Below are 21,882 nucleotides of genomic sequence, written 5' to 3' on the forward strand. Positions count from 1 at the left end.
AAGTTGCCCTTATCTGTTAATGCGTTCTTAAGGTACATGAACATGTTTCAACCGACAGCAATGCATGTGGAATACTTTGGCCTGTAATTTGTGAGATATCTACAGCTACAGGTACAGAAATTATGTGACAGATCATAGCATACATGTCCGTTAGACATTACATCAATCATATCTTTGCACAGAACGCCAAGGGCATCGGTTACATGTACCCCATGAGTCATTGACGAATGCGGTGACATGCTGAAGCCACAAGGGTCAGAAATGTATGATCGGACGCTACACTGAATACCTGATAAACAAGACTGTGCCGATGTAGCAATGACACGCTTATGTGAGTGTAGACTGCCCCAGGCATCTGTACATGTGCATCAGTATACGTGAAAGCAACCGACAAATCATGCAAATATTGTATGCACAGTCGCAGGGGTTATCCAGATTTGTGACAACGTAAGAAAGTGTAAGATCATTAAAGGTGTCGATCTTTATACAAGCTGAATTATGTACACATCGGTCTTAAGAGGGAAAAGGAAATAGCAAGATACATAGCAAAATACATGCAAATCGTACGGACGTCATCGCCTAAAATGTAATAGGTATTCATGTGTAAACACTTCTAAACATATTTAGTCATGTAATGAAACACTTTTTAACCAATTAAAGCATAGGATTGATATCAGTATTACACAATTCTTTCGTTCGCTCAGACCCTTGTAGTGCCTAGTGGCACATATAGGGCAGCAACTTTCCTGGCTACTTCAGCAGCGGGGTATATATTTTTACGATTAGTAATTCACCAAACACAACTGCAAAATAAACAATTTTTATGCACTCCAACGTTAACCTGAAAAGTTATTTTGACTCCAGGAAACGTTCTTAAAGCTTACTAGGCACCTTATCATGTTGCTGTGCAGTGTTTTAGTAATCCACAAGGCGCCTTTAAAATGAAGCAATGGCGTCTAGGCTTTGCACTTCTTAAGCCAGCTGTCATTTTGAATACTGCATTGCGAAAGGTTGCCAGTTGATTGTATCCGGATCCAGTGGGAATGTCACACAGATTGCCTAGTCGGCAAAAATAGCTTAGTTTGGTAGGTGTTCATTAGCTGTCAGTCATAATTTTTGCTAGAGAGTCAACAAAATCAATATTCTATTCAATATGATTTGTGTAATTTACACTTACTGTAAATGTGATTGACACGTATGCTTATTTACCGTTTTTATCATAGTATTTTGACGGAAAACTTACTGTAAATGTAACAGTATACTTTATAAGTATGTGTTTTTTTCATTAGGAATCAATGAATCCTTGCGTTTGCTTAAAGTGTATCAGGCCCGGTAACTATCAAGAATGACAAGATAACATAAAACATGGACATGTGTTAGAGATTGCTATACATTTTAGTCGTAGATACATATCATTGTTCAGTTTGAAAAAGTTTTTGTAACGTCTCTTTCTTTTTGGATCATTAGCTAATTGGATCTATATCCTGTTCATTCGGAAGCTTTATCAAAGCTAGTAATTAGATGGATTGTAATGTCTCCTTCTTCAAATATTAGTTCATTGTAGATCGAGTGTTTGTAATGTCCGTTTAGTATGAAGATATTACAGTTTCAATTGTATATTCTAATTAATTTGTAAATTAGGGCAGCATTTCAGACTAATAGTCTGCTTTGTTTTGATTAACGCAGAAAGTTTCACATCTCGATCTCAAAGTTTGCTGTGCACCACCCGAGGCGACAATTGATGCAACCATCTACTGACCATGTATCTGGGACTCTTCCCATCTGCCACCGAGATAAGTGTGGGCTAAAGTTATTTGGTCTTGCCGTCAAAGAGTCGTATCCATCAAAGATCGATGAACACCTAATCCATGATTTCATTCTGAGAAATGACAGTTGATATCATATAACATGCGTCACCTAGGTGCCTGAAGACGTCATTAAAGACAAGACAACCACAACAGTCTCTGTGTGCATGGAAGCAACAACATTCCGCTGAAAAGGCAAATATCTACTCAATTTAGTAATGGAAACGTGTGTGTCTTCCTGATTGATGTATCTGTGTATATAGAATAACTACAGTATGATAACATAATCATACATATTTATACGTTGGCTTACCATTATTTAGAATATGAAAGATTGATGGCACGGAGTCCTCTGTGATCAGCTATAATTACTAAGCTTACAGCATACGACCATGCTAATACTTCAGAACGCTGTATGCTGGTAATTCAATTCAATCTGACAAAATGACGAATGGATCGGGAAGAATAGTCTGTCGCGCAGGGAAATTAGCTTCCCACACTGACTCCAAACATTCACCGATATCATCAAGGATTATTATTTTGTGACAACGACGATGTTTCTGTACATTGATCATGTAGCTATGACGTTAGTTCAAATGTGCAACCTCTTATTGTAGCTCGTACATAGGTATCTTTCTGTTGTGAAAATAATGAAAGAATGAGGAGCTTTACATTTGAAAACTCATTTGCCATATTCCGTATGAAACACAGTTAATTTAATGTAGAATGTCGTGATAAATGGTTTTTTAAAGCACACATTGTTTGTGACCCGTTGGCAGTACAATGTTCAAAAGGCACACATTTCAGCAATAAGAAACGAACGAAAGCAGAATGTATGTACATTGTAGGCAACCGATATTCACACAAGTATTTATGTATTCCTTCATCGAATTTATTTTCAGACTACCTCGTGGTCCTTTCAGATTTAAATAGACTACACAACACAACACAACATAACACAACAGAATGACTATTATCAAAACAAGCTTAAATGAAACACAAGTAACAAAAAAATCAATTGAAAACTGAACATAATATAAAGAAGTGAACTTATTAGAACACTTGGATGAAGCAAAACCATACAATACTTATGGTATTTTTTTCCGAGAAACAGTGCAATATAGATAGCATGGCATATGTGACATTGACAGTCAGAATGATGGCCATGTAAAGATGGCTATTTGCCTGCAGGAACTCTTGAGACACGGGCAACACCGACAAAACAGAATCTATACATATTCCACAGTATATTGAGAGATCCTGCTGTCCCCTGACACGTTTTATCAGCTAAAAGCATTCCCCTCCTTCCTAAGGTTTCTTCAGTGGATTTTTTTTTTCAAATACAAATGAGATGACTGTTCGCATGCGCACTTTCTTTCTGTGTTCCAGTTTCAGAGACTTGCCAATACCTGCTGCCTGACCGGTCCGACGTTCATTTGGGCTAGCAGAACAAGGGTGGAAGCACACGGCAGAAGCAGAGACGATAGCCTTCCTTAGGTATGTACTCTATACTCATTGCTTTTTTTATCCTAATTGATCTTGAGTTGTTTTAAGAGGTCAGGAGTATTTCACAGATTGTTTTAAGAATATTCATCAACGGTATCTAAAGGTCTTTTCAGATGTTTTAACATTTTGACATTCGTATGAACGGGAAGTTCGAATAGATAAAAAACGAAAAACAAGGAAAATTCCGATCGGTTTGCCATAAAACGCTAGATATTTCATAATTCAATGTAGTTTTCAAAAATGATTTACGCTGTTACATCTTTAGTAATATTGGCCTTGTCGAGACCTTTCATTTTGTAATGGACCCAATAAATTGCCGCATTTCGTGCTTATTTCCCATAGCATATGGCCAGTTAGATGTATTACACATCATAGCACCGCCTGAATCGATAACCAAGGTTGGCAAGGATTTCTATTTGCTGTGGTGTTTCTCGAAAATTCACGGTTTTATTTTGGCACACTCCTGTGCTTTGAAATAGGGAAATTTAATACATCAGTTGTGCCCTTGATGGTATTCACTGAAAGCTGTAGACAAAATGCGTTGATGTACTTCGGCCTCTCTGTCCGCATCAATCACTTAAAGGCTAGGGGCTGTAAGCGTCACAGGTTTATCTCTTTCAAAGTGCGTGTATCTGTCATAAAAAAATACGTTTATAAGATGTCAGCTAGTCTCAATTTCAGTCAGAAGACCATTTATACTATTGTTCCTTTGTAGCTTTCTCATGATTCAATTGCTTCGCAAAGGTGGGCCAAACACATAAACGCCATAACATCAAATAATCGTGAAGTTGTAACGCAATCATTGTTGTATTTGATATTTCTTAGGTCATGTAGCATATTGTTGCCATCTTGATCTTATAATGCCAACTTAATTGCTGGAAGTCATGCTGTTTCATGCTCGCTTTGCTGTAAGAAAAACATCATAACATTCCTGGCCGCGTGTCTGCCCTTGTCTACTGCCTCTCACTAGGCTTCTTAGATGCTGTCCACTTGATCTATTTTTCACTCCCTTCTCTCGGTATCTTACGGTGGAACGTAGAGAGCCATAACTTTTGGACCACTTCTAGCTACGTTCAATATAGATTTAAGGTTTCGTGCGACCCTTGCTAGGACCCATGTGCTGTGATATTGAAAATACTGCCCCTGAACACTACGTGAATGACATGTTGTACTTGCTCCCGTTATGACCGAGGCATAGATGAAGGCCAATATCTTACGTGCTGCTGCATATCACCCATCTAATTCAACCGGAAAACATTCGATGTCATAGCTGTAACATTGTCATTGGGGTCTTAAAGAGCTCGTTATGTTGGTCGCGCTTTATATTTCAAAGGCACTAAGCAGCGTACGCGTCCCTTTAGAAAGTCCACGTTGGTGCGTGGGGAAGGTAGTGATATTACGCGTCACGCGTTAGTAACTGCCTAAAAGTCCTGCGTAAATGTCTACGCTTGTTGCTTGCACAGTCTGTATTCGGTGTGTTTGAAAAATTCATAATCCTATGAGGCCACATGCGTCCACGTACTTGGCATATTTTTCTCTGAATATCAGCCAAATACGGAAATGGAATAAGCAGATCTGAACACGTAAGCAATGCAGCGTTTTCAATATGACATTTGATCTTCAAAATTCAACTGCGGTGCCACTTTACAAGTATGTAAGATTTTGGCTCACTGAGGCATACAATTGCCGCAAAGGAATTGGTGGTCACTAGGGCCAAGAATATAAGCTGTCTCTGCAGAAATATTATACCAGTTTCTATGACATTAGAACTACAGTAGCCGTTACTAATCTATGTAGGAATGTAGCTGATGCTGTAGCATGAGGCACGTAGTTGCAAGAACAGTGGCAATCGCGTTGAATTGCTGCTCATCGTCTGAAAGCATCTAAGCTGTCACAACATCAGATTAATAATATGGTTTCCTTGACATGTGAACTACAGTAGCCATTTTATAAATATTCAGCTGAAAGATGCACGATGTTGCTGCGTCTGTGGCAAGTAGATTGCATTGATGGTCATCATCAGAGCTTATCTAATCATCTCTGCAGCAAGAGCATCATGGTTATAACGGTTTCTATGACATATGAGCTACAGTAGATGTACAAATTCAGCTGACCGAGACATGTTGTTGCTGTAGCAGTCGCAATTACATTACTGGTCATCATCACAAATTATCTAAACTGACTTAATAACCACAATAATTACGTTCTCCCACATGCTAACGAAAATGAAATTACAATTGGGACGATACCAATTCGCCAGAGCCCATACGGAAGACCATTATTGGGGATGTGATTTTCATTCCATGTTATTGGAAATTTAGGTTATAGAAGTGTTCATAAAGATGCATTTTCACCATCCATATTTTCTATTTGATTAATAGATAATAGGAAAAATTAGACAGTCAAAACTATGTATGAGAAATGAAGCTGGTACTGTGTTACGCCGAAGGGTAGTTATACCGGCTATACAGATACAGATACAGACGAATAAGTTGCGATATGATACCCGAATGAGATGATCGTGTTCTTGATCAAGGGTTTACGCCACATTTTTCCGGACTGTTACACTTATTTGTCTCTAAATCGTTCATAAAAAGGTGACAGTTTTAATGACCTATGATCATGGTGATGACCACGACCATAGATTCCAGTGGCTGTCTTAACATCTTCGAAGGTGGCTGATGTTATTTCATCTAGGCAAAGTCTTGTTTGCTGCAATTTTGTGAACTTGAGGCTGCTGATAACTGATGAGGTGAACGCCCTGGCTGCTTTCATGATCACCATGCTGCACAAGCCACCTTATTTGGTTTTGGAAATGTGATGCGTGGGGATATAGCACCCACACCGACTCCACTGACCACCAAGTGTGAACACATTAGTATTCAGTGTCTGTAACCTGTCTCCCGGATGGATAATTGTTGGGGTTTGTAGAAAGATCGTTAGCACATCAAGGGGGCTAACACAAGATCAGAATAGTTTCCCTCGCTGCAATTATAGTAGCGTGTGGCAGGCAGCAATCTCATCCTCAGTGTATATCGATTGAAGGGAGCGACTCGTGAATATCAAAGCGATCAACCGCTGCCGCAACATACATCCCCTGTACTCTCGAGAGTTCTTGTTTCTTGCTAATTCAATCGATTTCTTTACAATTGAACCTCATCTGTAAGTCGATTTTACTCAAGTTGGATCCTTAACACGTAAACAATCGAAAGAAATTCTTTATCTTGAAAAGAAAGGACATCAAATTTACTAACTTTCAGTCACAAACTTTGCCGCAGGAATCCACCAGAATTTGGCAACACAATCTTTTGCAATCTGCTCTACAGTACCAAAGGGGCTTTTGGTCAGAGCTTGCGGTCCTGAAATTCTCCGAGTTAAAACAAATAGTCTGCTGGCGGCGCGAGCAAGCTGTATCATATGGCCTTTCATCGATTGACGCAATTGGATTCAAGGCCACATCCCAGATGGTGATTCGTCTAAGTGGTTCTGATCTGCTGGTAATCGTGTGGTTGTCTGCACGAAAAGTGCACATCCCTTGACATGAGCCGGCTCTATAAGATACGTGATAATATGTCGGCACGTTGACCTCAACAGATCTGCTGTTACACGTTAGAGGATTGATCCTTTTGTCGCCAACCTAAGCGTTCCTGAATTGACATTCGATGCAATGGTTTCCAACTCTAGGATATTTAGCTGAATAGCAAGTATTCCAAATTTGTTAAAGTTGAACTGTTGCCGGTTTAAATTCTGAAAATTCACTTTTTTCCAGATGTTTTGTCGTTACTACATATGCACGTAGCGCGCTAGCGGTTTTAAAATCTAGTATATTCATACAACTTACTATGACCGATGAGTATTGCGAAGGTCGTAATATTTTGCCGTTATCATTCATATATCCTGAGTCTTTTCCAGAAATTTTGGTCCTACTGCTTCCAGTCAGTAAAATCTGATGCCTTTGTATGGTAATCTAACGCTTGGTGCATACATGGTATCTATGGTTTGACTTTGCATACTACATTAGATAAGCCAGCCTTTAGAGTTTGCGTGTAGAGTTGTAGAGTAGCCATTGACGGCCTGATAAGAATTTCTTTTCATACACTTATCTGAAAAAAGAAACTCATCAGATGTTAAAATTTGATAAGAGATGAATGCAGATAAATGGAAGCAGGCTTCTTTGACCGCTTATTCTGCAGCAATTGGTTACTGCCGCAAACCACTAGGCTCAATAATCGAGTTAACTAGAGCGGAAAGCAGTCGATGTCTTGCCAACGGCGTGTAGAACGTTTCTTATAAGGTTTCATTCCATTTTATGTTTAGCGAGGACAGCCATGCGTTTGAAGCCAAAATGTATCTTCACATCAAAACCCTTGGATATAACAAGCCTGGCGAAATATTTTCATATAAGTCAATCATCAACAGAGACTATGACACACAGGGCACTCGTGAGCCAATAACCATGAAAGACTATGACATACGAAGGCGGTTAGATAAAAATACCCTCTGAAGCACTGAAAGTCATTAGCGCTTTCCGTCGACCTGTACATGAATATTTCATTAATCAACGTTGACTCAGTGGTAGTGTTACTTTCAACATATGTTTCAACAACGAAGAAGTCGGACAAAGCTCAGCTGAAACTTTCTACACTCGTGCAAAGAGCGATACGGCAATGGTTCGGGTCACGTAGCGAGGATTTAGAAGATACGTCAAACTTGAACCCAGCGGGAAAGAGAAAGATAAGGTATCCAATCAGTAAATTGGATGATAGTAGAGAGCTAGACCTTGCAGAGACGGGTGGTGGATACGGAAAAGGCACAATGACCATAAGATAACAAATCAATGGAGAACAGTGTAGGCCGTCTCAGTACATGTACATATAGCTGCTGATATGCAGCGTTAATTCTGATGCTGACTTAATTCAAGACAACAAAAAAGGTCTCATATAATGTATCAATATAGACTAAAATACTGAGCATGTGCATTTTGTTCGAAACAAGGGTAAGTCTCCTGCACGTACACACGATTGTTATCATCGAGATGACGCAAAACCTAGATTCCATATGATTCCATATAGTTTCTGTGATCCCAATGCACAATCTTACATTCTTTTCCAAATGATCATAAATAATTCAGAAAGAGATATGTCTTATCACTAGTAAGCACAGGATCCAAGCATTGTTCGGTAGTGATTACCTTTAATGACTTTGATAAAACAAACCCTCCACGGTGTTCCCATAATTGATTTATTGATGTCAAACAAACAGATATCTCCCTCTTATATGCCCTTGGTCATTGGTGGGATAACGAATATTCGATGAAGACATTTCTCCACAGTGTCAATATCGTAGTAACAACAAATTGTGAACATACAGATTACTTAAAGATACTTACTTCGAAGAGAAATATCTAAAAATTACAAACATTCGACACAGAACAGCCATCACAAAACTCCGGATTAGTTCACACAAAATACGCATTGAAACGGGTAGACATAACCGCATTCCTTTAGAGTATAGAACTTACCAATACTGTGATTTAGGTAAGATTGAGGATGAGTGTCATTTTGTTGTTGATTGTACACTATACAACTATGAGAGGAATATCCTCTTTAATTGTATACAAGATAAGTTTCCCAGTTTTCGTTATTTAGATAGCTTAGAAAAATTTGTATTCCTTATGAAACTAGACAAGCCATATCTCATGAACCCTGTATGCTCATACACCTACAACTGCCTTAAGAAGCGGGAAGAAATTGAACATGTACATAGCGGTATTAATTAGTATTTAGATGTAGTTAGATATAGCATTTTTGTTATCACTGTAACTATACCTCTACTTGTCACCATGACTTGTACTTAGCTCATCAGAGCATAAACGTAAAATAAAGGTATTTCATTCATTCATTCATTCAATATCCGTTAGCTCCGTTAGTATACGCACTGTGAGTTAACAGTGTACTGTATACGTACATCTTCGCTACTTTTTGGCGACGCCTCAGGGGTGAGCCAAATGATATAGTATTGTGTGCAGATTGCAACTATTCTAGGAATTGTACAGGCATGTGTCCATAGGCATATTGAGACAATAAGAATGTTAGGAATGTTAGTCAGACAGAAAGCCTCCCTCGGGACATTCCTCCTAGATAACCTAGACAGGAAGCTACATCTGTCTACCAGATGTGCCAGGCTTATGTATACATATACCCATTTAAGACCTCAGCTCTGCAGTAATATTGCTCTTTTCTAAAACAACGTGTGTCTGTTACAATGTTTTTAGACGCCCTAATGCTGGTCCTTACAACTGTAAGACTTAATGTCTTTCTTCGGGGAACAGGTCATAACTGCATCAACTCTGTACTGATAACGATTGTGCACACGCTGCTTCAGTTACCTATACAAGCAGATTAATTAATAAAGGGCATTAACCTCATTCATGACATTGGGAACATGTCCAAGCCAGATCGATCAATGAAAAATTTCACTGTCGCAAGGAAATTTAGCAAGCCAGTAGTACTAGTACTAGATGATTATCCTGCTGATAAGATGCCACTTTCTTGCTGATATAATCCTGTACACTTCCAAGAACACATGGGACACATTTTTACACAACAACATTTCTGGATTAAGATTCCAAGGCTGGCATTTCATTAGGGCTCCTGGAATTACTGGCAAATTCCTTTATGACTGGTGTTCCTGGTATTCCAGTGGGACTCGAATTCCATCCTGGCATTCCATCCTGGGATTCCATCCTGGGATTCCATCCTGGCATTCCATCCTGGCATTCCATCCTGGCATTCCATCCTGGCATTCCATCCTTAGCTAACATCCCTGGCCATTCACGCTCTAGAGGACTTAGTTCTATAGTTCAGGGAACATAAGTGTACAAGCTGTTGCATGGTGTGCATGTATGCTGTGTCTGTTGGTAAGTGGACTATGATGTTAAAATTTGTGTAGATTTGGCTTAACATGTTTTTCATGTAAACAGCAGTCCTATCAGAGTAGAATAGTCATTTTGTATGGTGGGAACCCGGTCCATGGGCTGTTTTCAGTTGTCATGATCAGGCTGTGATGAAATCGATGTTCGTTCTGGCAATGTGGTGTGTCTGGTAGAATCTAATGGAACTGTCGCTGTCTGTGTGTGTGCGTGTCTGTGTGTGTGTGCGTGTCTATGTGTGTGTGTATTTGTCCAGTAGAACAGGTACCCGTCAGCCCTTTACGCAAGAAATCCTGTATGGACAGCACCACCTATCACTGTGCCCTAAGCAGGGTACAGTAAAAATTAAAACAACAACCACCGTCGCCATGGCAATGTCTTTTTATCATTGCCAGTCTGGTTTCCATTGTCATTGATATTTTCTGGGGTCAAATATTGTCTAGTGGTACTCTTTGAATACATGATTAGTTTCGTAGTTCCCGGGGGATTTATATTCAAGTAGCCTTTGAGTGGCTATGCTAGCCGACCCGAAATCGAGAGATTATGGGTACGATTCGTGACGTTCCTGGCAAGACCTTATTTCCTACACGACTTTCCTCACTCCAGCTAGGTGTAAAAATGAGAACCTGACTTCGGTTGGGGAGGTAAATGGGCATGGAAGGAGAGGGATGGACTCCGCCTTCCAATGCATTGCCCTAGACACAGTGAATTAACAACCCACTGTCCCTATGGCCTTAAACGGGATATGGAACCTCTACATTTACCTAGTTATGTTTAGCCATACCTAGTATGGCTCAACATATTGGTTTACTCAGGTTTCTTCTTCTTCTCCTGTCAAATCTTCAAATCGATTTATCTCTGTCATTTTTTGACCAAATGACCTGAAATTTGGAACAAAGGTAGTGTATGCAAATACCCACGGCGCTTTTTCATTTTTTTAGATATTGACCTTGAAAGTGATCTTATGGAGGTTTTTCTGACCAAAAACGTACATATTGGCCTCCTGTGCTCTGGAAATACATCCAAATGACCTGAAATTTGCTATGGAGGTACATTGAACAAATGTTTAAAAAAAACCATTCGCACATTTGGCATATATCACTTTAAAATACGATTTTGCAGGTTTTTTTGGGGAGAACATCGGGTATTTTCCTCATTTGACCTAAAGGTCAGTGACCCCAAGTGCACCTGGCCTGTCTGTGAGCCTTGCAATCACCTGATTGGCCAATTGAGTTAATCTATTTATCTTGCATTTCTGGCGCAGGTGTGCTAGTATTCATACCAAATGTGGTATGGGAATGCGTAGGACATGTGCTTACATGGCTTTGTTCACTCTTTTTTTAACAAAGATACACATATCCAGTTCCTATGTATTAAACCAAAATGATGCAAAATGTGGCATGTGTCTGCCTTGGTCATGTACACAGGCCCTCATTCCAATGGTTGGCATACAGCCTTTCAAAACGATTTTTCAAATAAACAATGTTTTCTTTTCGTTATTTTCAACCCAAAATGTATACTATTGAATCATGAATTCAAACATAGGGGTGTCACATTTTTATATTTCGCCCATACTATCGCTGAAATATGTTGTTTTTGGTAATTTCCTTCTTCTGCCAAATCTTCATATATATCATTATGTATACTATTGGAAACTTTATTCTTCCCTGGGGTTAATCTTTTTAAACTCAATTTTGGACTGGGGTGATCCATTTTTTTAGTGGAAGTATTTTAGAATGGTCCATTGTTATTTTGTGACAGTCCTTTTATGCATGGCGAGGAGTATGGCTAAACATGCTGTATTTGCTCGCAAATGTTGCCTTTCTAGTTCCTGACTATTTTACAACCTCTGTTCTGGACTTCAATTTCACATAAGGGGGATTGAATCATTACTGTTGAAGTCACAACTAAGCTAGGCGGGACTCTAGATACGCATTTGCAATCCTGGCATCTCCAAATCTCTATTCAGTTGGCAAGGTAATTGTCATACACTAGTCCAAGGCACTCACGTTTTCGCCACAGTAACAACTAGAAGCACTAAAACACTAAAAGCAATTTGAAGCGTTACAAGGACACATTAAAAAGCAATTTGTTACATTACAAGGACACACTCAACAGCAATCTGAAACAAAAGCATAAACCTGGTGACGTTGAGAAACATCGTACATGATGGAATACATCAGTAACACGACTCAGCTCTTAAACCAAGGGGCGCCTCAGAGTGCTGCTGGGTAGTTCCACAGACATTAAAACTCTCAGTTCAGACACCTGCGGCCAGTTATAGTTGTTCCACATCGGACTATCTTTCCTTAAGAGGTACACAGGTGTGGAGACGCTCTTAAGTCTTAAAATAACTAATATAATAATGGAAAAAAGAAAAACACTGACATGCACACTGACAATAAAAATGGCATGCACACTGACAGTAAAACTAGACAAACGAGCCGAGCTGTCATCAATGGTAGACTAAAATAAAAGACAAGGAAGGGATAAGATAACGTCTTCGTCGTATTCTAATGATTCTATGTAGGCGTTAGAGGCTATATACGCGCGTCAATACTGATTTTCAATCAATGTGAAGTTCATAGATGAATAAGAAATGGTTTATAAGTAAGGCTTAATGCTTTTTATGCCAATGAAGAATAACATTGACGTTTTGGAGCACAGGTAAGTTTTACCTGAACCTCATTAAGTGAATCCCCATCATTTAAGAAAACACTGTTAAGTACTAAAGTAAGCCAGCCCATTGGAAAGGCACATAATTTATATACAGTATGACCTGCATCGACCTCAGCAAAGTCTTAGACTCCCCAATTAAAGACGTTCTCTGGAGCATTACGTAGACATGAATCAAAGACTGGGACAAATTTCCTGTAACGCTTCACCTACTTTACGATGTAATGATGAAATTGCAAATCGTTAGAACATCCGCAAAGTGCCGTTCACTGGAGGATTATTATAGCAAACGACTTGAGGCCCATGGCAGAACAAAATGCTTCAGATACGATGGAACGGCTGCCACTGAGGTGTCTTGTTGATCTGAAAGATTTGAAATCCCGCCAATGCGTTGAGACACTCTCATACCTTACATTCATTATCGACCACGTTGTTTTATCATATATCTTGCACTTCGCTTACATATACATATCCATATACGTATACGACAGAATGAAAGTTTTGTCTAGGGTATTTTTCTGGAACGAAATTTTTCACGTACGTCTTATCACAAACAATGTCAGCGCCGCTATGATCAGGCTAAGGGCACTAGATGGTTTGACGTACGTTCGCAAGTGTCCTTATGTTTCAAAAGTGAGATACAGAGAAAGAAAGCCGGCGAAATCTTTTAAAACTTCGTGTATTCTGTTGTCGTTTTAAAGGTTGATACTTCATTGTAACGTTTTGCTTATCCATTACAATTGGGAGGGCAATACGTGCACACAGCGATATTCTTTCACCACTTTGACGTTTGCCAGCTGTGGCTAATTGACCCTCGAGCTCCAGACGTTTCTTTTCTACCGAATACGCTGATTACGCAAGCGTTTTGGGGCTATAATCGACTGCTATCTCCTCAGGCCATATGGTCCCCTCCCTGTATAGTTCAGGAGCAATAACAATTAGCACAGGAGGTGTGTGTTTCCGGTTACAGTCCTAACAAAACTCAGGATAGATTCGTAGTATATTTTTAAAGATTTCGGCCGAATCAAAGTGATCTTACAAATACAGTTTAACAAGCTAGAATTGAAATATTTCAGGACACTGGTATTTTCAACATCTTGTTGTTGTTATAAGATATTCATTTTACAAGCACTCGTCTCTTAAAACTGATCGAAAAAGTACAATGTTTAATTTTGTGCACATTCTTACATCAACAGTTCAAAGTCTTAAAATATTAACGGAGTGCGAAACGAAAACTTGCAAGACATTTGGAATTCTGGTTTGGTTCATCACTCAGATGCCAGGTCGAAAATTTTACGTCCCTTGCCAGCGGTTGACCTGAAAATAGCCTAGGGTCGGCAGGTTTTTGTTAGGGTCGGTCGGGTAACAGGAAACAGCTTTACCAGACCGAACATTCGACGCACGCAAGCCTCTTTAAATGTCACATAACAATAACAATATAGCTGTTCTGACGGGACGTTGGAATGATTACTTCAAATGATTGCCTTGACACTAGCTTTGGCAAAGTTACGGACATTTGGGCAGCTTAATTAGTAGGAACTGTTCCGGAATTGGCATTAACAAGTATGCTGTCACATTTCATGTCATATTTTCTAGTGCTTGACACTATTGAGCACATTATAGACTGATTAGTTCAGACTTTCCTGCATAATTGACATTACGCGGCATCCTGTTTACACTTATTTTTCGTGAAATATTCCATACAGTCACATTGGGCCGACGAAGCTATTTCGTGGAAAGCAATGAAATTCAACATACGGTACCAGGGAAAAATACTAGTGATTTGCATTTCATACGTGATGTGCATCAAGTGGTTTCCTGTTGACATCTTGTTTTTCAGGAAATATTAGAATAGTGTACAGAGCCACCCTGGGCCCACGGAGATATTTCAGGCGGAGCAAGGAATTTCTACATTCGACATCAGGAAAAATACTAGTAATTTGCAAAAGGATAGATTTGTAGGATATTGTAGAGTGATTGGCATAATTTGCATGCCATTGACATTTTGTTTTTCAGGAAATATCTGAATAGTGTACAGAGCCACTCTGGGCCCACGGAGATATTTCAGGGAGAGCAAGGAATTTCTACATTCGACATCAGGAAAAATACTAGTTATTTGCAAAAGGATAGATTTGTAAGATATTGGAAAGTGATTGGCATCATTTGTATCCCATTGACATTTTGTTTTTCAGGAAATATCCGAACGGTGTACTGAGCCACTCTAAAGCCCCACAAAGCTATATTTCAGGGAGAGCAAGGAATTTCTACTTTCGACATCAGGAAAAATACTAGTAATTTGCAAAAGGATAGCTTTGTAGGATATTGTAGAGTGATTGGCATCATTTGTATCCCATTGACATTTTGTTTTTCAGGAAATATCCAAACGGTGTACTGAGCCACTCTAAGCCCCACAAAGCTATATTTCAGGGAGACCAAGGAATTTCTATATTCGACATTAGGAAAAATATTAGTAATTTGGAATAGGATAGATTTGTAGGGTATTGGAATGTGATTGGAATCATTTGTATCCTACTGACATTTTGTTTTTCAGGAAATATCCCAACAGTGTGCTGAGCCAACCTGGGGCCCACAAAGCTATTTCAGGGAAAGAAAGCAATTTCTACATACGAAATTCGGATAATACTAGCCATCTTCAAAACAATCAATTCTCAAATCAGCTTCCTCTGAAAAGAATCAACGTGAAAATTGCCAATTCCTTCCTACTCAAGTCACATTTATAAACCAGCGGAACCAGTGGAGGGAACAACATGATGTGACGAGCTCCATCATTTGACTAAACAAAGTGCAGCTAATATTTGAGAAGGGCTAGACAAGATAAATTCTAGTAAGATATTATACTACTTTTTTTCTAATATATTGTAAATAACGAAAAAAAACCTGCGACATGTACATTTGTCACGAAAAATGATATTTCGAAATTCCAGAGCATTCGTACGTATACTGTAACCGTAATACCGATACATCCCTCATTGTACAAATCAATTATCATATATCAAGAAATAATCCACAAACCCATTTCTTGTATTATACTGCTGGTAACCAGAACATGTCATTAATTTCATTTTACTCATAACATGACAGTTGGATATTTATCGAATGAGCTGTCAAATTTGGGCAATTGATATCAGCGCAAATGGAATTTCCCGAAGGTTTTAAGACCGGTGAATCCAATAACACTAACATGGATCTTAACATCACGTTCTCCCAAAATTTCACCGGAGATCCAAGTTTGCAGGCTTGGAAACAACCGCTTTACGTCCGGTACCTTCTGATCATTGGCTACGCCACCGTGATTCTGTTAAATGTCATCGGAAACCCCCTGGTGTGTCTGGTGGTCGCCAAGAACAAAAACATGCGGAACGTCACGAACCTCTTCATCACTAACGTGGCTGTCAGCGACTTTCTGGTGGGAGCGATCTGCATGCCCCTGGCTTTGGTAGACAACCTGAAAGCAGGTAGGATTTAAGTACATGAAAAGTCATTAGGTCATGTTGATGTGATTATATGGATGACATCCGCGCGCGCGTCAATTTTCGTTCATTTCCATTTAAAAAAGTTTGCTACCATACTGTTAATCGTGGAAAACAGCTATAAAATGAGCAAATGTTTGCCGTAAATTGCAAAAAGATACATGTATTTCGGAAAACGTATACAAATGTCTAGAATACCAAACCCAAAGAAGAAGATGTTAAAGACCAAAAATGAAGAATTGGTTCTTTGCTATACAATTCTCTGTCTGTTAAGTCATTTCTTCAACCTTCCTGACCACGTACGTAACGTTAGATTTCATAATGAAGGCAAACTTTTTATTTCATTCGCACGCTCGCAGCAGATTTGGAGTTTCCAGAGGAAATCATCCATGTAATCAAATCAACATTACCTTATCATATCTCCAACATAATGATTTTCGTCCAGTATTCTGTCCTTCTTCGTGAAAAATAAGGAGTGCATGATAACCACCGATATGCCCTTTGGAAAGGCACTTTAACCCTATCTAGACCGGGGGGGGGCTAAAAGTGCCCGCGCCAACTTTGACATCGTATAACTGCCAAACGACGTATGGTAGGACAACCAAACTTGGTGACTTTTCCTAAAATTTAGTTGGCAACAATATTATGATAAAATTTTAAGTTTATCATTTTTCGTGTTGCCATGGCAACGGGTTTCTGAAGAGGCATTTTATGCAAATTTCACTAATTTCGATTTAAACATAGTTGTTTTCAATGTTATCTTGCTCAAACACACTAGTTTCCTACATGTTTAACATCGTATGTTATTTAATGTAACTTTTATAATTCAATATTCATAAATTATGCTAATTTGATGACGTCATCGCTCAAAATCCAAGATGGCGGACAAGATCTTTATTTTCGGTATAAACAGGCTTTTTCGCCTTCAAATTCATCACAACCTTGAATTTTCTTAACCAGAAACATTCAGATTAATGTTTTAAGTCTATTTTGATTGTTATTTGGGGTTATAAGTGGAAAAAATCTGTTTTCGAAAATTTCAAAATGGCCGATCCAAGATGGCGGATCCCAGGGGGTCGCTAACAACTCATGACGTCATTCGTCGACGTCATTTTTACGTCAACGTAGTCACCACTGAAGTCAAATGTCAAAGTGTACCTTAAAATCAATAATACGCACTATTTTGTGTAATACCTTTAGATATTATGGGAATTTCCTATTTAGCCAATAAAATCACATCGATGACGTCATAATTACGTCATACTACGTCATAACGTCACAAAAATTACAAAAATTATAAAACTTTACGTGTTCATCACTCCCTGCAAATTTGGTGATGATGCAACATACTGTTCCGAAGTTATGAGGGGGGGGCCGAAAGAGCCCCCCCCCCGTCCAAGAAGTCTGAAAAAAGCCCGGTCTAGATAGGATTAAACGACTTTCCTCACTTCACTCAGGTGTAAATGAGTACCTAGTTTCGGTTAGGGACGTCCCTCGGCCGGGATCGGATAGGAATTTAAATGGAGGTCCGTATCCCGTGTTTGAGGAGAGCCACACCTCGACGGCACGTTTAAGAACCCACTGCATTTATCGAAAAGAGTAGGGGTCCTTCCCGGTGTAAGTGGTTCAAAACCTACAGTCCTATGACCGCCGCGAACCCCGTGAAGGATTGATTGGTCCGGAAGTAGATAGCTAAAATCAATAATCATATTCGATATTGTTAAATCAGCTGAAGCTTTGACGTTAATAAGTTTTCCAAAACTCTTAGTTGTGCTGGGCTTTGAAGTGCTCTTCGTGTGAAAACACAAATGCCAGCTGACGGTGGGGAATCTCCTCATGACATTTTGTTGTCACTGTCTCATTATACCGCGTAGAAAAGAACATTTTGTTTGACATTTTTTCACCAAGCCGCCAGATCTGTTTCAGCTGACATGTCTCTTTGCAACACATGAAAAGTGGTTCAACAAAAGAATTGGAATCCAGTTTCACTCTTCAGATAAATGAGATCTTAAAACAAGATTTCCAATAACCTGATCGTTTGCAAGGTAATACGTGTTCCATTATAGCTGTGTATTGACGGGGAAAATCAACGCTTCTAGCTAGCTATAGCATCTTGCTTTGAAAGCGTTTTGCCCGAGTGAATACCATGAAAGCTATGGAAAATCACTTAAATGTGTTGACGCCAATGCACCATTTAGACACGATCACATTCATCGTATTTGACAGCAAACTGTGGACATTCTTGAGACAGTCATGGCTAGGGATGCGTACCTAAACCCACGTTCAGGTTCAGGTCCGGATTCGAATCCAGAGGTTTAGGTTCAGGTCCGCACCTAATAAGTCTGAACCTGAACCCATGGCATATTTGTTATAGGGGCATAATGCGAGTAACTTTGCCAAATCAAGTTGATGTCTCTTTAACAAAGACTGCTATCAAAGACACTGCATAACTGTAGATTAAAATAAACTCAAACTTGTCTGGTTTATAGTTAGTTCTGACACAACAGTACAAACGATCCCAGTAAGGTAGTGTAGCCTTAACACAGATTCAATTGACTTTGGGGCACAGCTTATGGATGTGTATTTAAACTCACGTTCAGCATCAGCCTCGGATTCGAATCACTGATTTTAGGTTTATTTTGGACCTGAGCCTAAACGTTTTTATGAGGCCGGATTCGGTTCAGCATTTCGGTATGCAACCCTAGTCGTGGCTATCCGCGGATCCGTACAAAATTCAACAGTCTGTGAGAGTAAAGATTTTCTTTGGTCCTTGTATTATAGTCATCATTATATAGTATAGTCATCACGCTAAAAACCGTTCGACAAAGATCGTACGATCGTTCGACATAAAACTGCGAGATCGTTCGACCGCGCCTAAAGCAGGCACCCCATGACTGACATGTCAGACGTTTCTGCCCTCTGTAGGCTGGGTGTTTGGAGAAGCGATGTGCACCATCCTCCCAATGATCATGGGAATGACAGTAACTGCCTCTGTGCTCACTCTGGTCGCCATTGCTGTTGACAGGTACGATAATGAGATCAACTTCCTCTTTCAAATCATCTGCCATGTTTGTTTACGCATAGAATTCATTAGGAGCATTGAATATCATGCAGTCTTAATCACATTTCTTTATAGGTGTCGACTTTGCCATAACTATTCGTTCGAAGTCTTTAACATTGTCTGTATGTATTTTCTTTCCCTTTTCTTTGTAACACAAAAAAGCTCCAAGTGTTTAGTGACAAGAAATGCAAAAGACACCCAAGTCCATTTGTTTCCGTCTGCAAAAATGTATTTCATAGCAGTAATTTTCACAGCCACATGTCTTTATACGCCAAAGACTAGAAATAGAGAACTTTCCATACAAAACCACTCTTGACAACTTTTCCTGCAGATACCTGGCCGTTATGAGACCAACTGATGACAAGATCAGCAACAAGACGACCTGCATCGTGATAGCAGCCATTTGGATAGCCGCTAGCGCCATCATGATCCCAAGCGGCGTGATGTCAGAGTACAAAGATGCTGATGGAAATCCCACCTGCCACGAGAACTGGTCCTTCATGGAGAGCAAGCAGGCGTATTCCATCTCCCTCTTTGTCTTCTGCTACCTCATCCCGCTCTCTGCCATTTCTGGCTTATACCTTCGCGCAGGGGTCCGCCTGTACAACAGAACTGTCCACCGCCAAGCATCACCGAGCGAAACCCGCAACGAAAGAGGGAGCAACCTGGTCCACAAACTCGGCAACAAGGTCCGCGTGTTCAAGATGATGGTTGCCGTCGTTGTCCTCTTTGCATGCCTACACTTACCCATGTGGATAGCCACCCTGCTGAATGACCTCGCACCGCTTGGACAAGAGGGAAGGAAGGTACTGTACAAGTACATCTACCCGATTGCACACTGGTTAGCATTCGCCAATAGCTGTATGAACCCTTTCGTGTACGCTGTACTGAATAGAAACTTTCGCCAAGGGTTTCGGCGTGCTTTCATGCCACAGAGCTCGAGAGCAAGTCGTCAGATCAACGCGCCGAAGGTCACTTATAAAAGAGCGGCTGTGGCTGACCAGCAGGACAGAGTGGAAGTCCACTGTCGGTTGGGACAGCTGCAGGAGTCTCCTAACGACAGTAGGCTGCAGCGACCCTTACCCTCTCCGGAAACACTCGAGGCGATGAACCATGACTGTTCACCTTGCGAACCACACTTCCTCCAGGATATCAATCAATAGCTATACCAAGGTATAGGCCAGGGGCAGGAAGAAATCCATAATTGGTTCCCTGATGAGTTTTTCACAAAAGCATCTTATGTAAACTGAAGGAGTGTTTTGTCCGTTAGCGGCACATGCACACTAGTTCATCAAATCGACAAATGTGTTTCTCCTTCCTAAACACACAAATTAGAATTGCCACAAATTAGTAGAAAGTAGTGCCATTAATACACCTCCCCTAGGTCATTAGCACATCCAGAAGAAATTTAGATTGACAACGTCAAACGTGAAAATTGAGCTCAAGGAACATCATCGATTAACTCTAGTCTAGAGGTGTAGTCATTAATTATTTGGGGACCTTGCTAAATCAGCTCCGCGAGTATCAGTGAGAACATTCGCTCTACAGTTTGTTATTACATACTGCTCTCTTTTATCATATCTTATCTCAGAATTGCACGAGTAAAGCATTGGTGCACTGCATTTTGTCTTGTCATAGAAACGCCGGAGTTAAGACGTGACTGATGATCTGTACTGTACTTTTGTCCATTAGAAGAAAGCACTCTTGTAATCCATAACATTTTAGTAAACGTTATATACGTATATAATGCTGTGCTTTCTTGGAAGTCGAGCTTTAACTGACCACCAATAAAGTGAAGACCTAATGCTACCTAAGCGGTGTTCGTCAGCTTCCTGTCAAATAAATCTGACAGCCGAGCTGCTAAGCTGAGGTGTGATACCCGAGCACAGAGGCATTATGCATGGTGTTGTGGTTGTTGACTGATATTTATAGTAACGTGCTGTATACGGGATGATCGGATCTCATATATCTATGTCTTGAAAATTGCACGTTGATGTATACGAAGAGTCTGTGCACTAAGCAATATGGTTATGACATTCAGATACCAATACATGTATCTGAATTGTAAACGGATCTAAGATTCCATAGAAGGCCTTGTACCTAAACGTTTCAAAAATGATGGAATTGTAATAGTTACGTTGCGTTATTGAATATTTTGTCGGATATGTGATGTCTGAACTTGTAATGGCGGGGTCACATTCAATGTAGATCGTCGTACGATTTTGATGCCATAGAATTTTCAAGCAGGCAGTGACAGGACCAACCACAGACAAGGATCTAAGACAGTCCTTTAACAAGACGGCTGATTTTTGTACTATACAGTACACATGTACAACAATCCCAATAATACATTCAGTTTGCGATCGTACGACGACCTTACCACAAAGGTGACCTCAAAGTATCTGGGGCAGT

At 39.9% G+C, this 21,882-nt stretch overlaps 1 protein-coding gene across 1 annotated transcript; it reads left to right on the forward strand.

Annotated features, from left to right (window-relative positions):
• Positions 1-3,225: 3,225 nt before the first annotated feature.
• Positions 3,226-20,761, forward strand: LOC136445132 (neuropeptide FF receptor 2-like). The gene is made up of 4 exons (XM_066442996.1): positions 3,226-3,302; positions 15,470-16,394; positions 19,335-19,434; positions 19,802-20,761. Exons 2-4 carry the CDS (start codon positions 16,073-16,075, stop codon positions 20,631-20,633), a joined length of 1,254 nt encoding a protein of 417 aa, XP_066299093.1. The 5' UTR covers positions 3,226-3,302; positions 15,470-16,072; the 3' UTR covers positions 20,634-20,761.
• The last annotated feature ends 1,121 nt before the right edge of the window (positions 20,762-21,882 follow it).

The sequence above is a fragment of the Branchiostoma lanceolatum genome, chromosome 1, assembly GCF_035083965.1.
Source record: "Branchiostoma lanceolatum isolate klBraLanc5 chromosome 1, klBraLanc5.hap2, whole genome shotgun sequence".
NCBI lineage: Eukaryota > Metazoa > Chordata > Leptocardii > Amphioxiformes > Branchiostomatidae > Branchiostoma > Branchiostoma lanceolatum.